General features: G+C 37.0%; 1 protein-coding gene and 2 pseudogenes across 1 annotated transcript; all 3 read right to left on the reverse strand.

The window, feature by feature from the left end:
- Nucleotides 1-27: 27 nt before the first annotated feature.
- Nucleotides 28-4,895, reverse strand: LOC112032010 (UDP-glycosyltransferase 87A2-like; annotated as a pseudogene).
- Nucleotides 4,896-6,733: 1,838 nt separating this feature from the next.
- On the reverse strand, nucleotides 6,734-9,349 carry LOC112032031 (UDP-glycosyltransferase 87A2). The gene is made up of 2 exons (XM_024064732.2): nucleotides 8,851-9,349; nucleotides 6,734-7,707 (listed from the first exon to the last, which is right to left on the reverse strand). The coding sequence occupies exons 1-2, from the start codon at nucleotides 9,347-9,349 to the stop codon at nucleotides 6,812-6,814; spliced, it is 1,395 nt and encodes a 464-aa protein (XP_023920500.2). The 3' UTR covers nucleotides 6,734-6,811.
- A 12,365-nt stretch (nucleotides 9,350-21,714) lies between these two features.
- On the reverse strand, nucleotides 21,715-22,737 carry LOC112032011 (UDP-glycosyltransferase 87A2-like; annotated as a pseudogene).
- Between the last annotated feature and the right edge of the window lie 2,613 nt (nucleotides 22,738-25,350).

Consider the following 25,350-nt stretch of genomic DNA (forward strand, 5'->3'; position numbering starts at 1 on the left):
AATAAAAAAAACACTAGCACATCTACATGAGGAAACTGCTCAATGGTTGTGGCTTTGCGAAATGCCTTCTAAAAATGCATCAAGGTTTGTATAAGATGATCCACCTTCTACAATAGCTTGGCGACAAATATCTTTTAGTCCTCTTGCTGTTTCTCGTAATTCCTTACCCTCTCCACTTTCAACATTCATAAACCATTGCACAAGCTCTGATATTTCTTCTTTGGTCACGGACATTTCACTTCCCACTGTTGATCTCCTTATCCTCCACCCAATCTTCCAGTCTTCTACAATTCGCCTACTAATTGGTACTTGGTCCATAAACAACGGGAAAGTAAGCATTGGCACGCCTGCGAAATTGCTTCTAGAGTGGAATTCCACCCACAATGTGTCCAGAAACCTCATACAGAAGAATGGCACAACACCTTCAGTTGGTCACACCATGACACTACCAATCCCAAAGCACCACAACACTCTTTCAACCGAGAAGCTTCTCCACGAGCCACCCACAAGAATCTAACACCACTATTACGCAGCTCAGTAGCAATTTCATCCATTTGGGTGCCTGAAACTGAAAGGAAACTTCCCAATGAGATGTACAAGACAGAACCCACAGGGTGGGAATCTAGCCAGTGGAGATAGTTGGGGATGTTGTGAGTTCTTGTAATAGAGGAATTATGTTCAAGTTCTAAGTAAGGTATGGCAGGGCCAATAGGGTAGACAGGGAATGGAAATATTGCATTTAAATTGTCAGAGGCTTGGGGTTCAAGCTCGAAGACAGAAGTGAGTAGAAGATATTGTGCTTTCGGCACCCTTGAAATGCATTCCATTGCAAGCTGCAGTACTTGAGGGTCGGTTTCATGAATGACTGTTTGAAGGTCAGCTACTTGTGTTGAAGAAAGTCCAGGGATGTGGTCCACATGCTGCTCTCCAAGTTCTATACACACAAAAGAGTCAGACATCCAAGTCAGATATCAATGTTTTGCAGTAATATCAAGTCTAAACAAGAAAGAGATGAACCAGATGGCTCTTTAAGTGGATCAACACGTCCTAGCCAACCCTGTTAATGCCTTCGAGAACTAAAATCTACTTATATTCTCTAGGTTGTACTAGTTAAACCAATTGACCAAAAATGCATTGAATTCATTACAAAAAAGGCTACACTGATGTCTAATATATGCGTGTGTGATGTCTAATGTAATTTTTGCCCCTCTCAAGTCAGATCCTAGCCCCGCCACTTGTTGCTACAGTACTATATGCAGTAGCATAAGAGCTGCTGGATTACTGGTGAACCATGATGCTGCTGCTGCCAGGTTCTTAATTCTTATCACCATATTTGATCTCAGCTTTTGATTTTTATTTCAAAATTGTTGTTATAAATGATTCACTTTAATTTTTTTATATTTTATAAATGTTCTAAACAAATTCTTATCAAAGATCGAAAATTCTAGTTATTAAGGATGAAAAATATTTGTCTCTTTCATAGGTTCTCTCTTACCAAAATGACTTAAAGTTGCAAATCTAAAAGCATAATTGTAGCAATACAAATTGGCGCGGTAGATTTTATAAATTTTGTTTATTACATCAACATTTATCATTTATCAAAAAGCTAAACAACAAAATTCACAATATGTTGAGTTGGCAGAATATAATTAGTGGTAACATCATTTTCATCTAAATCGCCATTATCATAATTTAATGACACCAATTACAGACGGGGTGAAATTTGTTATCAAAATTTTTGTTTAGTTGGACTTTCTCTTTTATCAAATTTGTAATATATCATTTTTTTTTTCCAATAAAACAAGCTTGACTAGACACAGTTGAGAAGTGAGGTCTAAAGTAAAAGAAAAACTACGTAACTAAAACACATGAATCATGAATGTAACAGTAACACTTACCATCATGGGGTTTATGTGGCCTCGGCCTGGATATGGCATGGCTACCACATGGCAGACAGTTGGTAGTTCAATGCCGGAAAACTCCATCTTTAACTGAGAATTGATCACTGGTGAATTTAGTAGAAGGATGTCAATAAGTTTTGTGAGAAATTGCTACTTTATCTAAACTATTGGATAATATGTGTGTGTATATATATAAATAGCTATTTATTTATTTATTTATATTGTTAATTTTAATTGCACAAAGTTTGACTACAAATTTGATTGTAGCATATGGCTATACATATTTTGAAAATCCAACTATTGAATTTCATATTTTTTGTGCTTTTAACATGCGTTAAATTTTGTGTCAATCAGATATTATTTATTATATAATACATAAATTTATTTTTTATGCATAATTTTAGACTACAAAAACTTGTAATTTAAGCAATTGATTGATAAAGTAATTATTGATTTTTAATCTTCTATAAATTTTGCAAGTATGGATTATATAAGAAGAAAATGTAATCCAATGATAGATTTGTCAAAATTCACATCAATAAAAAGGTATTGAGTGAATTGGTTCTAGCCAAACTTTGTCATTTTTAATTTTAATTTTAATTTTAATTTTTTGAAAAGAGTCATTTTTTATTTATTAATAGTAATTTTAAATCTCATCTTCAGTTTGAGATGATATAATATCATGAGTTCCAATTAACTCAATTAATAAAGTCTTTAATGGTTGAATAAGAGATTTGGGGTTCAACCCTTGTTTATACCAAAAATCAATTAGTATCCTCCTGGTTTGATGATAAAAGAGTTATCATCAAGAGCAGACACCATAGGTTGAAATTATGTGTGTGTATATATATATATATAAAATGACTCTTTGAAAAATTATGTATACATTATTTTTGGACTTGAAAAATACTATTTTGTCTTAAATCTTTGATGTTATTAAGCTGGAAATATTGATGTAAAACAGACGACATGTGCTTTTCTGGAGTAGTAGAACTCATCGAGGTCACGACATCAGAATTGCATGAAATTTGGAGGGCAAAAGAGAAATAATCTTCTAATCAAGACTTGAGATTGTGCCTCGAGGTTTGCCCTAATTTTGAAAAATTCCTCCATTAAGGCCCCACAAATATGGATTTTGTCATTTTTAGTAATATTTCTTTTTCCTTAATAACTTTTAGTTTAAAATTCAGAATAAGATCATAGGTTCAGAGAAGGGTGGTGGTAGTGGTAGGGATGGTGTTGGGTTGATGGTGCCAACGTAGATGGTGGTAGTGGTGAGGATGGGCTGAGGTTTTTATTTATTTTAAGTAATTGAAATTAGGAAAGGTATAATGGTAGGAGATAATTAAATAAGTGGACATATGATATGTTTTTATTGGTAGAGTATAGAGTGGAGCAGGAAAAATGGGATAGAAGATTTAGACTTCATGATTTTGTGGTAGGATGAAACAAATCAAAATCTTCTATATCATTTTCTCTGTACCACTTTATGTACCACCAATAAAATTCTTCCATGGATTCTCAAAAATAAAATAAAATTCTTCCACGTGTCCGTGAATTCCTAAGTTTATGCTTTTAATTTCTCTTACCTAAAATAAAAGATATAAAAAACAAAAAAAAAAAAAAAAACAAAAATGCTTTTGTCATTGTCAAGACTTGATTCTTTGGGATTGATTGGTCACATTGTTAGGTCAATTTTGGTTTTAGGGTTCATAGGGATAATGGTTTTTGTTTGCTTAGGAGGAAGAGGCAATGGGTAGATGAAGGGGTTTTGCAAGGTAATGGACAGAGGTGTGCATTGGGAACATTCAACAAAGATATAAGCCTTCAGGAATAGTTTGTGGTGGTAGTCTTAGTTGGTGCTAGAGGAGGAGGTTGATGGCCAGAGGAGGAAGTTGATGGTGGTGAGGAAAAGAAGGTTTTATTTATTTATTTATCCTTTATTTTAGGTAAAAGAAATTAAAAGCATAAATTTAGGGATTAATGGACACATGGAAAATTTTTATCGGTGGTACATAAAGTGGTGTAAAAAAAAAATGGTGCAGAAGATTTTGATTCAGAAGCACGGTATATTTTTAAGTATATTCCTATAATATTCTCTAATTTAATAAACGCAATTGAAAGAAACATTTTAAAAAAATAAAAGGGTAAAGAAGCCTTGGCATTATTTTATCTCTTCAATTTTTTAATATTATTTGTTGTTTTAGCATTTTTTTTTTAAAGAGAAATGCTAGAAAAAATGCTAGACTTACTACCAATTTCTTACATGACCCAAACTGCCACATCAACTGTTGTTATAGATAATTATTCTGCCGTGGTGTTGATTTTCTACTCTCCTTCTTGCAATGCTATGGGGCATTGAATTGGGCTGAGATCTAGGATTTGGTAAGTTGACTGTGGAAGGTGAGGACAACTTCTTGATCCAACATATATATTTCTTGATTGGCCATTTTTTTTTTTATACGAAACTAGATACATAGCAGAAAGAAAAGGAAGTACAATAGAGAAAAATCAGGACCAAATATTAGTCCTAAGCTAGATACATTCTACTAAGATAAGCTTTTGCACCGTGGGAGGGGAGACCCCCATCCAACTTTGTGAAGCTTCATTCCTCCTAGCAAGTTGGGCAAGCTCATGAGCTACCCTGTTGTATTCCCATTTCAAATGCTTAATTTCCCACTTGCTGAAGAACTCAAGGATTTGACTAATACTAGTATACAAATGGCATATATTACCATCAGTTTCACCATCAACTATACTCTGCACAACTAACAGAGCATTCAGCTCAATGATCACTTGTGATAGCTCTATTACTCGGGCAAGAAGGATGACACATTTAACTGTTAGCACTTCCACTTCAGAGGCGGTGAATTGGCCAAATAGGTACTTTGAACAAGCTGCCACCACCAAACCATGAGAGTCTCTCATGACCACTCCCACACTTGAATTCCTTCCATTTTCTGAGGTAGCTTCATCCACATTGATTTTAAACATACCAGCTAGGGGGGCTAACCATCTATTGCCTTCATAGGACTTATGATGGCCTGAAGGTGTGAATGCCTCCTTGTAATCTTGTAAATGCCTTTTAGCAAAACTCCAAATTTGGTTGGGAGACTGGCAAGCAAACTCATGTACTACCTGATTTCTATTGTACCAAATTGACTAGGTCGTGACAAGGAAGTATTCAAGGTCCTGGGATGTCCCTTGTGTCATGATCTCCATAGCTAAATTAGAAAAATCCAAAGGGCTTGTAGTGATTTCTACAAGGCAATCTGACCAACAGTCCCATACTCTCCTCGCAATATCGCTTTTAATTAGGGAGTGAAAGGTTGACTCAGATTCTTTTTCATAGCATAAGCACAACTCATCAATATTAACCCTCATCTTTTTTAAGTTTACTGCCGTTGGGAGGCCATCCATACATGCTTTCTACGCAAACATTTTTGTCTTTGCACGGATTTTCAGATGCCACATCCTTTTCCATAGTGCGATTCTGCAGTCCCCAGTGGAGCTTTGCTCCTCATCTTCTGCTCCAATCACCTTGAGGGCAATGTAGTAAGCGCCTTTAACTACAAATTCCCCCTTTCTATTACCAACCCATATGATCTTGTCTTCTGACAGATTGTAGCTTAGGGGAGTGTTGAGAATGGTGTTTGCTTTAAAAGGAAGGAAAAGAGATCTAATAATATATGCTTTCCATCTTCTGGTATCTTTATCAATAAGAGAGAAGACCATAGGGAAGTCATCAAATAGTTTTGGAGGAGAAATTACCTTGTAGGTTGTGGGTGTAGGCATCCATTTGTCTTCCCAAATGTGGATTAGATTTCCATTACCAACCCGCCATCGAGATCCTTGTTTAATCACTTCTAGCCCATTCATAATACTTCTCCAAGTGTAAGAGGGATTTGATCCAAGCTTTGCTTTGAGCACATCTCCATGGGGATAGTATCAAGTTTTATAAATTCGGGCAACAAGGGAGTCCTGCTTTGTTAGCAATCTCCAGCCTTGCATTGCTAGCATAGCAAGGTCGAAGGCTTGAAGGCTTTGAAAGCTCATTCCACCTTTATGCTTTGATTTACACAGCTTCTTCCAACTTACCCAGGCTATCTTTGTCTCTTGTTTACGCTATCCCCACTAGAGTCTTCGCATAATCCCTTTCATCTCATCACACAGACCCTTTGGTAGTTGAAAGCAACTCATTGTGTATGTCGAATTGCTTAGGCAACTGCTTTTGCAAGAATCTCCTTACCACCTATTGAAAGCATTTTTTCCTTTCATCCTGATATTTTTTTCCCTACTCTCACTTTCATTTTTGCAAAGACTTTAGTTTTTGACTTGCCAATAATAAATGGTAGACCAAGATATTTAGTAAGCCGAGAATCACTCATAGGTCCAAGGGTACTCATTACCTCACCCTTCACTTCTTTAGGGGTCTTACGGCTAAAAAATACTGATGATTTATCAGTATTAATTATTTTGGTATAGTTGTGGTTACTGGTTAATATCAAGGAGTACAATAGGGGCTTTAGATTTTTTTTTTTTTTTTGGTTACTACAGTTAGTATATCTTGTAATAGAACTGAAATAGAATTTTGGCTGCTGGTATGGGGTTCTAGAGCCCACTTATTATCCAAATCATTTTTTTTAAGAGAATTTCAACTTAAGACATTGGCTTTTAATGATAGTTCTTTATCATCAGATCAAGACACTAATCGGTTTTTGGTATAAACGGGAATTAAACCCTAGATTTTTTATTCAATCATCAGAGACTTTACTAGTTGAGCTAATTGGAATCCACATTATCTAAACTGTTCTAAACATTGATATTAACTATTAAAGCAATAAACAAATATTTGTTACTTTTATTTATTTATTTTTTTTAAAACCAGCACTTCTACACGAGGAAACTGTTCAATGGTTGTGGCTTTGTGAAATGCCTTCTAGAAAAGCATCAAGGTTTGTATAAGATGATCCCCCATCTCCAATAGCTTGGTGACAAATATCTTTTAGTGCTCTTGCTCTTTCTCTTAATTCTTTGCCCTCTCCACTTTCCATATTCATAAAACTTTGGACAAGCTCTGATATTTCTTCTTTGGTCACGGAAATTTCACTTCCCACTGTTGATCTGTTTACCCTCCACCCAATCTTCCAGTCTTCTACAATTAGCCTACTATTTGGTACTTGGTCCAAAAACAACGGGAAAGTAAGCATTGGTACGCCTGCGAAAATTGCTTCTAGAGTGGAATTCCACCCACAATGTGTCCAGAAACCTCCTACAGAAGAATGGCACAACACCTTCAGTTGGTCACACCATGGCACTACCAATCCCAAATCACCACAACTCTCTTTCAACCGAAAAGCTTCTCCACGAACCACCCACAAGAATCTTACACCACTATTACGCAGCCCAGCAGCAATTTCATCCATTTGGGTGCCTGAAACTGAAAGGAAACTTCCCAATGAGATGTACAAGACTGAACCTGCAGGGTGGGAATCTAGCCATTGGAGATAGTTGGGGATGTTGTGAGTTCTTGTAATAGAGGAATTATGTTCAAGTTCTAAGTAAGGTATAGCAGGGCCAATAGGGCAGACAGGGAATGGAAATATTGCGTTTAAAGTGTCAAAGGCTTGGGGTTCAAGCTCATAGACAGAAGTGAGTAGAAGATATTGTGCTTTCGGTACCCTTGAAATGCATTCCATTGCAAGCTGCAATACTCGAGGGTCGGTTTCATGAATGATTGTTTGAAGGTCAGCAACTTGTGTTGAAGAAAGTCCGGGGATGTGGTCCACATGCTGCTCTCCAAGTTCTATCACAAGAGGCAGACATCCAAGTCAGATATCAATGTTTTGCAGTAATATCAAGTCTAATCTAGAAAGAGATGAACCAGTTGGCTCTTTAAGTGGATCAACACGTTCTAGGAACCTTTTTTAACTTCAAGTTAGCCAACCATATATGTTAATGCCTTTGAGAACTAAAATTTACTTTGTACTTACATTCTCTAGGTTGTACTAGTTAAACCAATTGACCAAAAATGCATTGAATTCATTACAAAAAATTAGGGCTACACTGACCACCTATTAGTTCCTTCCATTTAAGTACGTTACGACCAATATAAAGGGTGGCCAAAATCAAATCTTGTAATATAGCTATATTTATTTTTCTTGAATGTCATGAAAATCTAAATTAAAATTTTATATTCCTAGGCTTTTGCCTTAAAATATCTCCTTGCTTATGGCTTAGACATTAGACCAATAATGTCTATTATGGTGTGTGAGTGTGAAGTCACAATTGTCATGATGTCTAATTACAATCACGGCCTGCTAGGACAACAATCCAAAGCTATTGAACTAGACCAGCAATCACTAAGTACTATGCTAGCTGCACTGCCTTGTTTTGATGTTGTTGCTGCAGAACTATATGCAGTAGCATAAGGGCTACTGGATTACTGGTGAACCGCGATATATATACTGCTAGCCAGGTTCTTATCAGCATATTTGATCCTCAGCTAGCAGTCAGCTTTTGATTTTTATTTCAAAATCTTTGTTATAAATATTTCACCTTATTTTCTATACTTTTAAAATGTTCTAAACAAATTCTTATCAGTGAATGGAAAATTCTAACCTGACAAATATAATTTATGTCACTGCCATAAGGTCTGTATCATCAAAATAACCTTAATTTTATGAATGATTTGTTTATTCCGTCACTATAGTTCAAAATAATATCAAAAGTTATATATCAAATTTGTAATATATATATTTTTCCTAATAAAACAAGCTTGACTAGACACAGTATAGTTTCTTTATTCATAAAAAATAAATAGACAGTTCAGAAGTGAGCTGTAATGTGTAGACATGTACCTAAATATATATAATTTTTCAAGTTTAAAGTAAAAGAAAAAGCATGTAGCTAAAAGTCTAAAACACGTGAATGCAATAGTAACACTTACCGAGAGAATTAAGCGGCAAGTGTCGGTTTGGTAAGAAAAGATTCCAATGATGTAGCATTGAGAAAAAAACAGCAGGCATGGTCCAAACCGAGGCCACCGGAATATTCCTTCTATTACCTACGCTTATCGTCCACAGTAACTCAACATCACCTAACATAGCATCAACTGGTTGCTCAAGCTCGTCAAGAAGCTTCTCAAAGGGAGCTTCCATCTTCGTCATTACAGCTTCGTAGAACCCTGGGAAGTCGGCCGCTTTCAAACGCTCTGGCGGGACAACGTTAGGGATGGAGGCGAAGCGGATGTTGTTGGGTTTGGGATCGGAGCCGATGTAGCCGAGCCACTCCTCGGTGACGACAAAGGTGATGAGAAGATGCTGTTTTTTTGACTTTGAGGATAGTAACTTGCAGAGGTTCATCATCGGGTTTATATGGCCTCGGCCTGGAAATGGCATAGCAACTATGTGACTGACTGTTGTTCGTTCGACGCTGGAAAACTCCATCTTTGGTAATTTAGGGTCTAAATATTCAAAGGTGTTTTACACGCATTTTGAATTTACAGGCTAGATTCCCAACCTACAGGTTCTGTCTTGTACAACTCGTTGGGAAGTTTCCTTTCAGTCTCATGCACCCAAATGGATGAACTTGCTGCCGGGTTGGGTAATTGTGGTGTTCATTTCTTGTTTGGCTCGTGGAGAAGCTTCTCAGTTGAAAGAGAGTTGTCGTGATATGGGTTGGTAGTGCAATGGTGTGACCAACTGAAGGTGTTGTGCCATTCCTCCATAGGAGGTTTCTGGACGCATTGTGGGTGGCATTCCACTCTAGAAGCAATTTTCGCAAGCATTCCAATGCTTACTTTCCGTTGTTTTTGGACCAAGTACCAAATAGTAGGCTAATTGTAGAAGACTGGAAGATTGGGTGGAGGGTAAACAGATGAACAGTGGGAAATGAAATTTCCGTGACCAAAGAAGAAATATTAGAGATTGTGCAAAGGTTTATGTATATGGAAAGTGGAGAGGGCAAAGAATTAAGAGAAAGAGCAAGAGAACTAAAAGATATTTGTCGCCAAGATATTGGAGAAGGTGGATCATCTTATACAAACCTTGATGCATTTTTAGAAGCCCATTTCGTAAGCCACGACCATTGATTAGTTTCCTCATGTAGATGTGTTGGTTTTTCTTTTTTTTTTTTTAAGGTCACATTTTGTTTCACTAAAGTAAATTTTTACCACTCAAAATATAGAGTTGTTTTATTTTAGACCTTTATGTGTGTGTAGCAAGGATTGGTTTATAACTTTATATAGGGGAAAAAAAACCAAGTCTATTTACTGTTCACGTAATTTTCTCTTGAGCGAGAGTTAAGGCGATGGTCAAGTGAACATTTTGTTTATGGTTTGGTCAAGCAAAGGTTGAATGAAGGTCTTGCGAATTTTCTATTTGAGGTTCACTTGTGCGAGAATGATATCGCTCTAGCTAGTCTTATGAAACATGAATCTTCATTATGCTTTTTTGACTCGATTTAATATAAACCAAAACTTGAATAAATTATAACCCTTATAACACTTTGTTTCAGTACATGAATTTAGCCAACCATCTAAATTTTACAATATACAAGTAATCCATAATTTTGGGCAAATTTATGCATTAACAATTTTTTAAATTAGTAACTTCAACAGTTTTTTTTTTTTTTTTTTTGAGAATCAGTAATTTCAACAGTTAATAAATATAGATGTGAAAAATTGAATTAAAAAGTTAGAGATTTCACTTGTATCTTTATTCTAATTAACCTTTTCAATGATTACGATCTCTATAAGTAGTCTACAATTACTCGTACGATGGTGGCCAAGATGTTTGAATGAAGTTGAAGAGAAAAGAGGAAAAAAGATTATGTGTTAGTCAGCGTCAAAATTTTTAACGTGCATACAGATGAGATGAGTCATTGTTACATTTATATCGACAATCGAATGGAGTGTATTCAAGAGATATAACTCTTAGGNTTCGAATGGTGTGTATTCAAGAGATATAACTCTTAGGTAAGGACACAACTTTTAGTTATGGATTGGATTGGGCTCATTATTGGGCACACTTTTATTTGGGTTTCACCTGCCCAATATATATATATATATATAGTATAAAATTTCAACTTGAAGATAAGATTTTAAAATTAACAATATATTATCCAATAGATTATATAAATTCATCGGACAGAGACATAGTCCTCAATTCTAACAAAAGCTTCTTTAAATTAAAAAAAAAAAAAAAAAAAAAACAATTCAAGCTTATTATTAAATAATTAATGTGTGGAATATGAACATAAGCCAAATACAGAATTGATAAACAATCTAAGCCAATTATAATCATATCCACAACAGAAAATAAAATGCAAAGATAAAGGAAAAGAGATGCAAACACAAGGACAACACGCGATGTGTTTTCGAAGAGAAAACCGAAGCCCTCGGCGTAAAACCTCTCCGCCACCCTCCAAGCGTTAATAATCCACTAGAAAATGTAGTTGGGATACATGAACAGCAATAGACCCTACAATTCTAATCTACCTAGGTACCTAAGCCCTCCAAGCTTCTTGCTTCAACGAGGTTGCGCTGAACTTTTTTCTTTTCTAGCTTACTGGATTCCGTTACTAAACCATAGCATCAACCAATAGACATTGGTTCCTTCCAAACTGCTTCTCTTAGCACCAAATGTACCTTCTCACAGACGTGGGTGTGGTGAGGTAAGAATTTAGTCAAGAACCTCTCAAGGATGTGTCAATGGAGAGGAAGAGAGTAGAGGAATTTGTAGAGTCTCTTAGGTAAAGATTGGGGATGAGGCAATTTTATTTTCTCTAGGGTTTCTTTCACAAAAATTCTCTCTGGAAGCTCTCTTAATTTCGTGGTTATAAGGGTCTATATATAGTGGTGTGCGTTAGAATACGAAGAGACAGTTTTTGCCAAACAGGGTAACTTGGCGGCTTGGCCTCACAGCTTGTCCAAGTCGCGAGTTCAAGTCGCGAGGTAATGGCCTGGCCAGCCTGGGACTTTTGTCCTGTAGTGCGACAACTAGCGCGACCCTTCAACTCCCCTGTGTGCTTCTCACGTGCCTGCAGTTGGTGGCTTGCCAGTCGCGAGTTAGCCGTGAGTCCTAGCCACGAAACTCTGCTTCTTTGTACAAATTTGAGCTTTTCTTCACACTATCTTCACACACTACCCTTACATAAATTCCACCTAAATACAGGGTTACTAAATGCTAAATTACAAGCAAATTGGCACGGAATAAAGCCAACAACATGATTGATAAATTTCAACCTTACAATCTCCCCCTTTGGCTATTCCGTGACAAAATCCTAAAACAAATTCTAGACTTAAAGCGTGAGATGGGAACATTTGGAAAACTCACTCACACCTAACTCTAGAATCTGTGAAGCTTTTGAACCATAAGAACAAGAACTCCTGAAATATAACAACACAATAAGTTCATTGTATACAGAATACTTGTAATACATATGGAGTAAGCACAATGCGATCAAGCACAATGGAATAAAGCAACAAACTATGGCAAGACCAAAACAAGCAATCACTATAACCAAGTGATCACAATGCTCATTCACACTTGGAATGAACATCCAGACATTTAAGCTAACAAACACAAGGCAAATCACTTGAATGGCCAACACTCAACCAATGCACAGTACAAGAAGTATATGCATCTAGGAAAAATCTTACAAGGACACAAGAGTGACAGTACTTAGAAGAAAATGCATAACATTTAGTCAAGTACTAATTTAGCAAAGCACACAGGCTACATACAGCATGGTACAAACCACAAAGGCCTACAAGTGTGCATAAACAACCCTAAAAGCTTACAAAAGCAACATGGGTACAAAGCATAAACATAAACCTTAAAACCTACAAAAGTAGCAGGTAGACCAACAACTTATATAGTAAGATATGCTGAATAAACAACATAATATATATTGAGTAACAACTGAAATAAAACTATCCAAGAGTTAAGAGTTTTAGCCAATACCAAAAGAAAACTGAAACCACTAAATAACAAACCTATACTAACAACAGTTAACCAACACAATATCAAAGCTTCAAAGCTATAAACACAACATCAAAAAAAAATGAAAGCTCACCCTCAAGAATAGCCCCAAAAATTCTCCCCCTTTTTGACCGGAATGGCCAAAGGGTCACTGCTCCTGATTGGTGTGAAAGCTGTCAATCTTAGCTGAAAGGACATCAAGCTGATCCTGCATTGCTGTCATCCTCTTAGTATGCTGATTTTGAACCTCTCCGAGTGTATCAAGCCTCTCTAGGATGATCTAAAAAGGATCAGGATGTCCAACTGATAAAGTTAAGGCTCTACTCCTCTTTCTTCTACTCCTAAGTGTGACTAATTGTTTTGCAGCTTCTGTTTCAGTCTCCATTTGATCCCCTTCTTCTTGGGCATCCTCCCCTTCTTCACCTGGGAGATGACTTTGTATCCTTGTGAGGGTAAACTTGTTGATGGTTGACAAAGGAGCCATGGGACTGATATCCTGAGGGATAGCAACACCCTTTGCTTTGAAGATCCTTATGAGAAGACTAGGAAATATCAGCTTAGGTCGTGAGATGGTTCTAGTCTCATCCACTATAGTATCAAAAATGTGAGAACTGATGTCAATGAAGGTTTTCTCCTTAAGTTCCATGAGAAAGATAGCTCTAGCATTTGTCAGTGTAGTCATCTTCCTTATAGGAGACAGGTTGTATATCATTATAGTGGTTAAACACCTCATGTCTTTAGGAAAATCAGAAGTGTTGAGACATCTCTTTTCTATAACCCCACCAATTCTTTTCTGGACAGTTTCTAGAGAAAGCATTCTGTCCTTGTAGTTAGTGAATTCATAATCTTCCAAACCCTCAAGCCCTAGAACCTTATCAATGTCATGAGCATCTAAGGTAAATTCCTTTCTTATCACCCAACAACTCAACTCTTCCTCCCTTATCACAGTATTTGCATAGAATTCTCTGATTAGAGGCTTACAAACAGGAGGTAGGTCACTCAACAATTTTTCCCAACCTCTACCCTCAAAACAACTTGGAATGAAGGTGTCCTTCAATTCTCTGAAATCAACAAATCTCTCCTGAATGATGGTTCCTCTTGAGAAAGAATCCCTATATCTCTTAAAGTGTTGAATTGACCTAAATAGGTTAGGGTCCATTTTCAGTCTTTTGTCAGATTTCTTAGCAACAGTCTTCTTTTTTGTTGGAGATGCAGTCATCTGTAGACAAGCAGAAAAGGTCACAACAAGACATAGCACAAAATGGGAAAATGCACACACATTAGTAACAAGTTAGTTACATAGATTAAGCACAGTTGATAATCAAAAATAGGATAGAACAAGTCAAACAAGTTTAATCTGAATGTATGCTATTAGAAAATAAATGGCATTGTAAAACACATTCAGATAATTTTGAGCAAATGACAATGAGTCATGACCCATTGGGTATGAACAGTGCAGAAAGGAAAACACATGCAGCAACACCTATAAGATATGGTGATTTAAAAATCAAAATAATGCTAACCACTAACACCAAAAGCACAACAAAACAGACAAACTTAGAACCACAATAAAAATTGCAGAAAACCCCACATCCATATGCCCAAAAACAAACTGTCAAACATCAATGCTCAGCCTAAAGACAAGCAACCTGATGTAAACTAATAACCCTAAACACACCATTGCAACAAAGAGCAAATAACATCACACAATCATTCTCAACAATTTAGGCAAACCCATGTTCGAGCCCCTCAAAACACAAACCAACAACACAACACCCAGATTCAAGAGAACAACAATGAAATCATGATGAATGAAGTGAAGACAAGAAAACCCATATCTTTTTCTTGGTGTTTAATGAAGACATGATGCAGAATTTGAAAGCTTTTGCAAAAAGACACGGAGTGTTGAGAAAGATGTTTTGGGAGGAAGATGAACAGTCATTGATATTCGAGGGAAAAACTGAAAACCAATTTAAAAAAATGTCTTTAAAACGCAAAACACACGTTTTTTGCGACTGAACTAAGTCGCCAGTCAGTCACCAGGATAAGCCGCAAAACACTGTAAGGCCAAGATTTCAAAAGAAATCTTCTAAGTGTTTTTTGCAATTGGAAGGTCTACCCGCGAGATAGTCGCTAGGGAAGCTGCAGAAATCTCTGTGTACCCCTCGCGACTGGACCTTCCACCCGCGAACAAGTCGCCACATTGAGCCACAAAAACCACAAAAACTCAAAATTTTAAGAAATTTTCTAAGTCTTTTTCGCAACTGCAGCCTTGACTCGCCAGTTATCCGCGAAATATTTCGGAGTAAGCTCGCGGCTTGGGCATGCGACTAGACCTACCCGCAATTGAGTCGCCAAAACAAGGCAACACTGTTTTTGAAAATTTTTTGACATTTTTGTAAAAACAAAATACTTTCCAAAAACAAACTAAAACACTCAAAAATCTTTTTGTATTTGATCAACAAAGATTGAGTATGTGAAAAACACATTTAAACAAGTGTAATCATACAAATGAATATGGCATTCATTAAACATAGACTTGTGTGTTGTGTGTGGGTATCAAAAATGAGATAGTCCTTAGTCTAATGTGAAGCTTCAATGATCAATTCAATCAAGACATACACAATTAGTACTAGATAATGTGACCCATCTCAATTATAGAAATATGCATATATGACCTCTGTAAGGGGCCTTTTTTGTGTTGTGCGTTGGGCTGGGCTGCCTTCCGCAGTAGTAGGCCCGAGTGTTCTGAGTAAGAAAGTTGAGACCGGTCCAACTGGAACTCATCTTGGGCCGGCTTGTGCGCAAACACTGAGTCCAAGTCCAAGGGAAGAAGCTGCAAAGTGGGCTTATCCCACCTGTTTCTGCCACAGAAGAATTTCCTCCAGTTTCTGCCGCAAGATTGACTTTTTTGCTATACAGCAAAACTTTCTGCCGTGTAGTAAGACTGTCTGCCGCGTAGTAAAACTGTCTACTGTGTAATAAGACTGTCTGATGTGCAATAAAGCTTTCTGCTGTACAGTAAAGCTTCCCGCCGTAAAGCCTTGTGCAATAGAGCTATCTGCTATGCATTAAAGCTGTCTGCCGTACTTTAAAGCTGTCTGCCATGCTTTAAAACCTCCTACAATGTGAATGACCACTCTTCGTTTTTACTGCAGAAAATACTTTTCTACTGCCTGCGCATAAGCAAATCTAAAACCCAAAGAAAATACCCATCAAACAAATGTTAGTTTAAATGGGTTAGCATATTCTCAAATATATACATACATATATGAGTATATATACTTATACGTATTCACATATACATATATAAAATATATTTCGCAGAACATGAGAAACAGGGTATATGTATATATATACTTATGGCAGGATAATGGTTAGTTTGTGTCAAAAGCAAAATACGTAATAACAAATAGTGAAGAAAGTTTTGGCAGAAAAGGTTTAGCTTGTATAATAATTAACACAGTAAATATAATAAAAAGGTACTACAGCAGAATAAATAATATAGCAAGTAAAGACACCACAACAGGAAACTGATGCGGCAGACGTGATAAAAACGTGCTACGGCAAGATGACTAAATACGGTAGATATAAGTTATAATGAGAGAAATCCAATATATTTGCAATCAAAATTAAGTATTAAATCTGCCCATAGAATAAGTAAACCAAGAAGGAACCCAAACTCCAACTTCAACAACCTTATCATGGGCTCCTGCCATAAAAATTGTTCATTTTGGAGAATAGGCCTAAATGGCTACTAGCTATTACTTTTGGAGATTTCAAAGAGTGGGTTTGCTAAGAGGGAGGGAAAAAATGGTCTATTGATGCATGCCCCTATTCCTGCCGCGTTTCCTCTCTTCTTTTTCTTTCTTTCTTTCTTTCTTTCTTTTTCTCCCCTCTAGGTGTTTTTTTTTTTCTTCCCCTATTTTTCACTATTCCCCCTGTTTTTTCCTCTACCTCGGTCCCCTTTTTTCTGTCGTGGTTACCTTCCTTTTATAACAAACTAATTCAATGGGATTTCTCCCTTTTACCCCTAGGGCTTCACCAACTGTTTTTGGTTTGTTGTGGACATCCTTTCAAGATTACCCACTCACCCATTGGTTGCCCCGACCACTGCCATCTGCTCAAAACATGTTTGTTGTGTGACAAAATTCTCTTTTGTTTTGTTCCTGCCGTATACCTCTACCTTACTACCTAGCTCTATGACAAGCATCAAATGGTCCCGACCATTTATTACTTCTTTTAGGTAAGATATCATCCCAGCAGGATATGTTCCCAAAAGAAGTCATGGCAGAAAACCAAATATAGACCCCCTTTTCCCCCCCACCACCAAACCACGCCACTCTAAATCCCCTTGACCGTGGGACCACCTCCCTTGTATTGGCTGGGTACAGGTTGGTGGTGCCCCGACCCTTTTGTGCTTGCTCCACTGTCTTTTGTTTTTGTCTCCCACGCCATTCCTACCGTAGCAGATTATTTCTGTTTCGTCTGCTGCGTGTTTTTGTCTTATTTCTTCACGCGTTTCCTGCTGCATTTGTCGTTTCCTTTAGTTTGACTCTTCCTTCACGCAATTCCTGCTGCTAACACTTCCTGCTGCTCCTTGTTTCTTTTCATCGTTCTTCTTCATATCAGTTTTCATGCCTATCTTTTTTATACAAAATGATTTGGGCCTTTGTGGGCCAAATAATGTTAACTGGATCAAAAGGGCATTGGGCCCAATTTATCTTCATCTGCCGAAGCCATCCTGCCAGAGAACTGTATTCTGCGGTAAAGCTGTATTCTGCGGCAGACTTGTATTCTGCGGCAGATTTGCGTTTTGCCGTAGATTACTTTCACTTGCACTTCTTTCTTTAGACCCTTCTTGTTCTTTAGTCTTCTTTGTGGGCCTTTGGGCCTTGCTCTTCATTGGGCTTTCTTCCTCATAAGCCTTCGGGTACATATTTGCAGAAATGGGCATCAACAACCTCTCACAAAAACTTGAGTACAATTCTTTGAAACTTTTCATTTGGCTCCATTTTCAACATATCATTTGATTTTTTTTGAAGAAACATATCTCATTGTGAGATTGATGCCTGAAATTTTCAATATTTCAACTTGATGATTTAGCCTTTGACTTTTTGGGCATCATAAATTTTATTTTGGTTGCTTTCCCTTTTTCCTAACCAAATACTAATATGTGCGACAGACTTTTGCAGATCAAAATCTCTTTTCATTTGGAGATTTACATTTGGTGAGCTCTTTAATTAAAAGCAATAAAAATAAAAGTGGGAAGATATATAGACACAAGTCTATGCATGTCTCAAGATCAACATAACCATTTACTAATCATTCATGACAAGGTTGAAAATCTATTTACAACAGTCACATAGATTTCAGAATTTCTTCCACAATGATATGAGTGCATGAGAGACAAGCTAAGTTCGTTAAATGCACAAAGTCATTAGTACAAAAGTACGAGGCAAAACATGCTTTGAGACAACCCTCAACAAAGTTGATTAAACTTTTGAATTTTCTACTTTTTATGTGTTTTTGAATTTTTGACATAAAAGTAATGAAAGATTGATCAAATGCAATGTAAAAACATTTTAAACACGAAACAAATGCACAAGCAACAAAACAAAACAAACGAAATCATAATGCATGCAACAACACAAAAACAAACAGAAGCATAAAGCAAACAACTAAACATATTCACAAGGCATAGGAAGAATTGATGCATGGACATGTTATAATGCTTATACATGAGTACCCTTCATCACCCACATGTCACGTGCGTTTGGGGTGATATCCTTTAAGGATTGGGTACGAGAGTTTGGACTATCAAACCTTCGTGTAAAGCTTTCCAAACAATTTGTGAAGGCACCAATCATCTTCATCATGTCCATCATTCCGAGATCATGTTTTTGACTTCTTGATCGCTCACCACCCCAAGATCTCTCGTCATTTCTCCTTCCTCATGATCAAGGAGTGCTTGCATTGTTTAGTGCTCTCAGCTTATGACAGTTGGGTCTAGTATGTCCTTGCATTCCGCAATAGTGACAGAGATAGTTTGTTCTAGGACCCTGCTGTGATCTTGGAAGTGATCTTTCTCTAGCTCCATATCTGAATTCTAACTGATTGCGGGACTTATTGAACACCCATTGCTCAGCCACTTTCTTCTTCTTCTCACCTTTAATTTTCTCCGGAATAGGTTCTTCCACAATCGACTCTTTTGCCTTTACAAATTTCACTTCTTTGACAACCTTGGCTGATGAGCTACTCCCTCTGGTGTATCCCAACCCGGACTTGTCTGAGGAAGGTTTTTGAGATGAAATAACATCTTCTAACTTCTGAGAGGAGACTCTCTCTATCTTGGCATGAGCTTGCACTACCTCTTGCTCAAAAAATCTCACTTTTGTGTAAACTTCTGATAGCTCACCATTTAGTATTTCAATCTCACACTTCGCCTTCTTGTATTGTGCCAGAAGACTCTTGTAATCTTCCTCAGCCCTCTTCATCTTCTTAATGGCTTCATTAGCCACCTTAGCATATTCACTAGTTTTCTCAAGGAGTGAGTTGTAAGTCTATTGCAATCCCACTGATTCTCCAACTTTCTCATCTTCAGACTCTTCAACTATTCCTATGGACTCCAAATCAGAATGCTCACCAAGCTCCTTCACAAGAGTACCTAAATCATCTGAAGACTCCACATGTGCAATGGTCATGAATGCAGAGTAGTTTCCTTCTCCGTCACAACTTTCCTCTAAATCTGAGTTTGATGAGTCTAAGTCACTTAGAGTGGTGGCATAGACCTTGCCCTTTGACTTCAAATAGTTGGGACATTCCTTTTTGAAGTGTACATGTCCATTACATCCAAAACATACAATGTCCGAAGGAGATTGAGAATCCTTCCCTTCTTTCCTCGTAAACTCTTTTCTATCACCTCTAGAAGATGAAAATTTTCCTCTGTTGAATGGTTTCCCATTGTTCTTCATCTTCAGAAATTTGCGAAAGTTTTTCACAAGATATGCTACTTCCTTCTCCACTCCATCTTCTTCAGAAGGATCATCCATTCTTTCGGTGATGGTTTTGAGAGCGAGTGATTTACTTGTCTTATGGGAAAGCAGTCCAAGCTCATACATTTGAAGAGACCCAATGAGCTCTTGGATCTTAATTTCATCCAAATCTTTGCTTTCCTCTATGGCTGTGACTTTTACTCGAAAGCTCTTTGGTAAGGACCTCAAAATTTTTCTCACCACCTTAGTATTTCAATCTTCTCACCAAGATTGAGCTTCGCAATAACAATTTCGTTGAGCTTCCCATAGAATGAATTAAACGATTCATCTTCACCCATCTTGGGCTCTTTAAATTTGGTGGTAAGCATTTCGAGTTTTGTGTCCTTCACCTTCTTAGTCCCCTCATAGGTTGTCTCCAAAATCTTCCAAACTTTTTTAGCAACTGTCATGTGAGATATCCTGTGAAATTCATCTGGAGACACACCACAGAAAATAGCATTTAAAGCTTTACTGTTAGCGTTGGCTACCGCAAGAGCTGCCTTATCCCAAGTAAATTTAGCAGCCTCCGGCCTAGTCCAACCTATTTCAACCGCATCCCACACGGTATCATCAATAGAGCATAAGAATGCCTTCATTTTGACTTTCCAGAAGGCATAATTGTTACTATCAAAAAATGGTGGAACATTTAAGGATTGAGACCTATTCATCTCAAAAGGGTCAACGATCACACTCAGGTATTTAAACCACAGCGAGTGTACCCGCTTTGATACCAATTGTAAGTTCAAAATGCGTGTAAAACAATTAATATGCGGAACATGAACATAAACCAAATACAAAATTGATAAACAATTTAAGTCAATTATAATCACATCCACAAAAGAAAATAAAAGGCAAAGATAAAGGAAGAGAGATGCAAACACAAGGACAACACGCGATGTGTTATCGAAAAGGAAATCGAAACCCTCAGCGTAAAACCTCTCCGCCGCCCTCCAAGCAGTAATAATCCACTAGAAAATGTAGTTGAGATACATGAACATCAATAGACCCTCCAAGCATAATCTACCTAGGTACTTAAACCCTCCAAGCTTCCTGCTCCAACGAGGTTGCGCCGAACCTTTTTCTTTTCTAACTTACCGGATTCCACTACTAAACCATAGCATCAACCAATAGACATTGGTTCCTTCTAAACTGCTTCCCTTAGCACCAAATGTACCTTCTTATAGACGTGGGTGTGGTGAGGTAAGGATTTAGTCAATAACCTCTCAAGGATGTGTTAATGGAGAGGAAGAGAGTAGAGGAAGAGAGTAGAGGAATTTGTAGAGTCTCTTAGGTAAAGATTGGGGATAAGGCAATCTTATTTTCTCTAGGGTTTCTCTCACAAAAATTCTCTCTAGAAGTTCTCTTGATTTCATGGGTATAAGAGTCTATAGATAGTGGTCTGTGTTTGGAATATGAAGAGACAATTTTTGCCAAACAGGGTAACTTGGCGGCTTGGCCTCGCGGCTTGTCCAAGTCGCGAGTTCAAGTCGCGAGGTAATGGCCTGGCCAGCTTAGGATTTTTGTCCTGTAGTGCGATAGCTGGCGCGACCCTTCAGCTCTCCTATGTGCTTCTCACGTACCTGTAGTTGGCGGTTTGCCAGTTGCGAGTTAGCCGCGAGTCCTAGTCGCGAAACTCAGCTTCTTTGCACAAACTTGAGCTTTTCTTCACACTCTCTTCACATACTACCCTTACATGAATCCCACCTAAATACAAGGTTACTAAGTGCTAAATTACAAGTAAATTGGCACGGAATAAAACTAACAAGATAGTTGATAAATTTCAATCTTACATAGTCATTGGAGATAGTTTGGGTCATTGTGAGTTATCTTAATAGAGGAATTATGTTCAAGTTCTAAGTAAGGTATGGCAGGGCCAATAGGATAGACAGGGAATGAAAATAATGCATTTAAAGTGTCGAAGGCTTGGGGTTCAAGCTCGTAGACAGAAGTAAGTAGGAGACATTGTGCTTTCGGCACCCTTGAAATGCATTCCATTGCAAGCTGCAGTACTCTAGGGTCGGTTTCATGAATGACTGTTTGAAGGTCGGCCACTTGCGTCGAAGAAAGTCCGGGGATGTGGTCCACATGCTGCTTTCCAAGTTCTAATACGCAAAAGAGAGGCAAAAATCCATGTCTAATATCAACGTTTTGCAGTAATATCAAGTCCTCAAAAGAAAGTAGAGAGAGTCCAATATCAAATCTAAGCTAGAAAGACATGAATCAGCTGGCTTTCTAAAAAACTGAAAAAAGCCACATACTATGATTCAATGTCTTTTTCCTTTCGCATGAACTCACCATTTATTTTTATTTCACCACTCACAATCAGCAGTATAATATGGATAAAAGTTATGGTTTTTAATTTTGTTTTTTATGCGGTCTTAGAAATGAAGCGGCAAGTGCCGATTTCGTAGGAAAAGATCCCAATGATGGAACACCAAACCGATGCTACCGGAATATTCCTTCTATTACCTACGCTTATCATCCACAGTAACTCAACATCAGCTAACATAGCATCAACTGGCGGTGAAGACGATCCAGAAGCTCCTCAAAGGGAGCTTCCATCTTGGTCATAACAGCTTCATAGAAGCCAGGGAAGTCGGCGGTTTTCAAACGTTCTTGGGGGACAACGTTAGGGATGGAGGCAAAGCGGATGATGTTGGGTTTGGGATCGGAGTCTATGTAGCTAAGCCACTCCTCGGGGACGACAAAGGTAATGAGAAGACGGTGTTTCTTCGACCTGGATATGGGGTTTATATGGCCTCGACCTGGATATGGCATTGCAACCACGTGGCAGACTGTTGTTTGTTCAAAGTCCATCGTCCATAACTTGGAAACCAAGGGTCATTGATTATGTCTGATGAATTTAGGAGTAAAGTGGGCTTTCCTCCCTGATCACTTTTTATCATTCTACTTCCGCATTCATTCAAAAAGTTTTGTGAGAATTTGCTATTTTATAGTAGAAACTATTGGATAATATCATAATACTTTATTGTTGTTTTTAAATGGCTTTTATTAATGGTTAAAAGTTGAATTCTTTTTAAATGGCCTTTGTTAACGTTTAAAAGTTGAATTCTTTTTAATTGGCTTTTGGGTATCAGACTAGCTGACGTCCAATTAAAAAACGCAACAACTGGTACAATATATCATCCCTAAATTACCCTTATTTTTATTTAGAAATCTTCAATTTTACCCTTAGTTTATGACATGAGGATGAAGTTGCTGCAATATTTTTAAGGAAAAAAATTAGTGCATTCAGCGCAAAAATACATTGAAAACGTGACTTACTAAAAAGTCTACCGTATTTTAAAACCTGCACCACACATCCAAGGTTTTGCAATATTTTTAAACTCTTCCTTAAGAAGAATAAAGGTTTCTATCTTTAAATGTCAAAAATATATAAACCCCAAGGGATTGGCTAAGTGATAACTAAGGCAAAAAAAAAAAAATAATATATATATATATATATATATTAACCTTATACTATTTTATTTTATATAAATTATTCTATTGTATCTTATATTCAAAGATATGGAAATTATTGTAAAGACCTCATTTTGCACCTATCATTTGGCCTAACTGATATTGCACTGCATATTATCACTATATCATGTCTCTAAGGTAAGACTATGGATTTGGCTGTTTAATCTCCAAATACTTTTATAAAACAAGTCATAACGATCAAAACGATAGTTCATGAGCATTAATCGGACCACTAGATTAAAAAATATTCGAGAAACAAGTTTTAATGATAAGGTGTACTTGCATAAATCAATCTCCAACCATAGGTGAGTATTATCTCTTAATTTTGATTGGACTATTTTTATACCAATTTAAATTAGGTAATGTGTCGTGATCCTACTAGCTTGGAGTATGGTTTATGGTAAGGTTGTATGCACCAGATTTAATCCAAGTCAAAGAATTTAATGATTCATTGAAGAATAAGTAAAAATTGATTAATTAATTAATTAATTAATTAATTAATTAACATGTTTGGAATTAATTTGCTGAACTTCAGGACTAAGATAATCAAAAAAGGAAGTAAAATTCAGAGGAAATTATTTTCGAATTGAAAATGAAAACAGATGAAACGAATAAAGGAAAAATCTGGAACCAAGTGCCAATCAACACTTTGACCAAAATCTCCATATTCCTTCCCTTTTCTACTTCAACTTGCTCTCCACTCAATTTGACCTTACACCCACATTTTCCTTTCAAAAAGTCTGAATTTCTAAAGTCCCACATTGCCTAGAGACCTAACGCTCCCCACTCCTAGTATAAATAATCCTTTCACCTCCGGTTCAAAACAATGGGGAAAACACTCAGAAACATTGGAACAACCCACCACACCCCCCCCCTCTCCCCCAAAAAAAAAAAATCTTTGAGCATTCTAGCAAACTGAGAATTCTCTCTCACTCTTGAGGTGTAGTCTAGCTTGGAGTGCTTGCAGTATTGTGCATATAGGTAAGGTTTCTAGCCTTCTCCATTTAATTATGCCTTAGCTTTAAGATTCAAGCATGTTTTATTTTCATATTCTTAGTTAGTTCTTGTTTGTTTAACATGCTAGATCTAGGTTGTGCTTAGTTTTTCATATTTTCTATGTTTCTAGGGTTTTTGATTCAAGTGGTATGATCACATGTTTAGAACTAGGATTTCTCCTAATTATAAATATGTTTCCATGTTTTTGATGTATAATACTAGATTCACACTTTTGAATGATATGATATGATATTATATTAGCCACCACAATCTAGAAGACTGGTTTCACCAGGCAGGTTGGGTGCCTAACACCTTCCCAATCCTGTAACCATAGCCTCCAAACTTAAATCAATGATTAGTAAATGAGGCTTATCCTTGTAATTTTCTCTTTCTAGAGTAACTAGGAATCAAAGCAATGTATATACTTTTATTTTAGATTGTATTTAGGATCAAAACCATGTAATTTTCTAGTTATTATCAAAGAGAAGTACAATTTCAATTTCAAATCATCAATAACAATGATCTATTTTTCAGTTCTTTTGGTTTTCTTATTTTTCCAATTAAATAAATGGAGATTTCATTGTAAAACCCTTGACCTAGGAAGGAGAATAACAACAGTAAGATCTCTCCATTGTCTCTTGAAAGGCAATAACATGACCCCACCCTATTTGGGTGGGCCAAGTGCCAAAACCCACAGTTCTTAGGTTCGGGCCGAAGGCGCGATCTCTCACAATTACACAAAATTGTCACACACGTGTGGAACAAACATTGCCATTCATAAAAACCCATTATAAGCCAAATTGCAATGAATTTAAAAGGGACACATCACTAGCCAACAGCGTGCTTCCCAAGCATTAAAATATCTCACAAGTAGCAGCAAGAACATCTCTTCTTTACTATCATGAACAAAAATGCCTACACCAAAATGATTATCCTGTTGACAACAGTGCCTAT

This window comes from Quercus suber, unplaced genomic scaffold (assembly GCF_002906115.3).
Source record: "Quercus suber isolate HL8 unplaced genomic scaffold, Cork oak 2.0 scaffold_94, whole genome shotgun sequence".
Lineage (NCBI taxonomy): Eukaryota > Viridiplantae > Streptophyta > Magnoliopsida > Fagales > Fagaceae > Quercus > Quercus suber.

Bases quoted from the DNA above. Each gene is read 5' to 3' on its own strand.
- LOC112032031 (XM_024064732.2), bottom strand. From the start codon at position 9,349: ATGGAGTTTTCCAGCGTCGAACGAACAACAGTCAGTCACATAGTTGCT. The intron at 7,708-8,850 runs GTAAGTGTTACT...CTCTTGTGATAG, and splicing joins CTTGCCGCTTAATTCTCTCG to AACTTGGAGAGCAGCATGTG.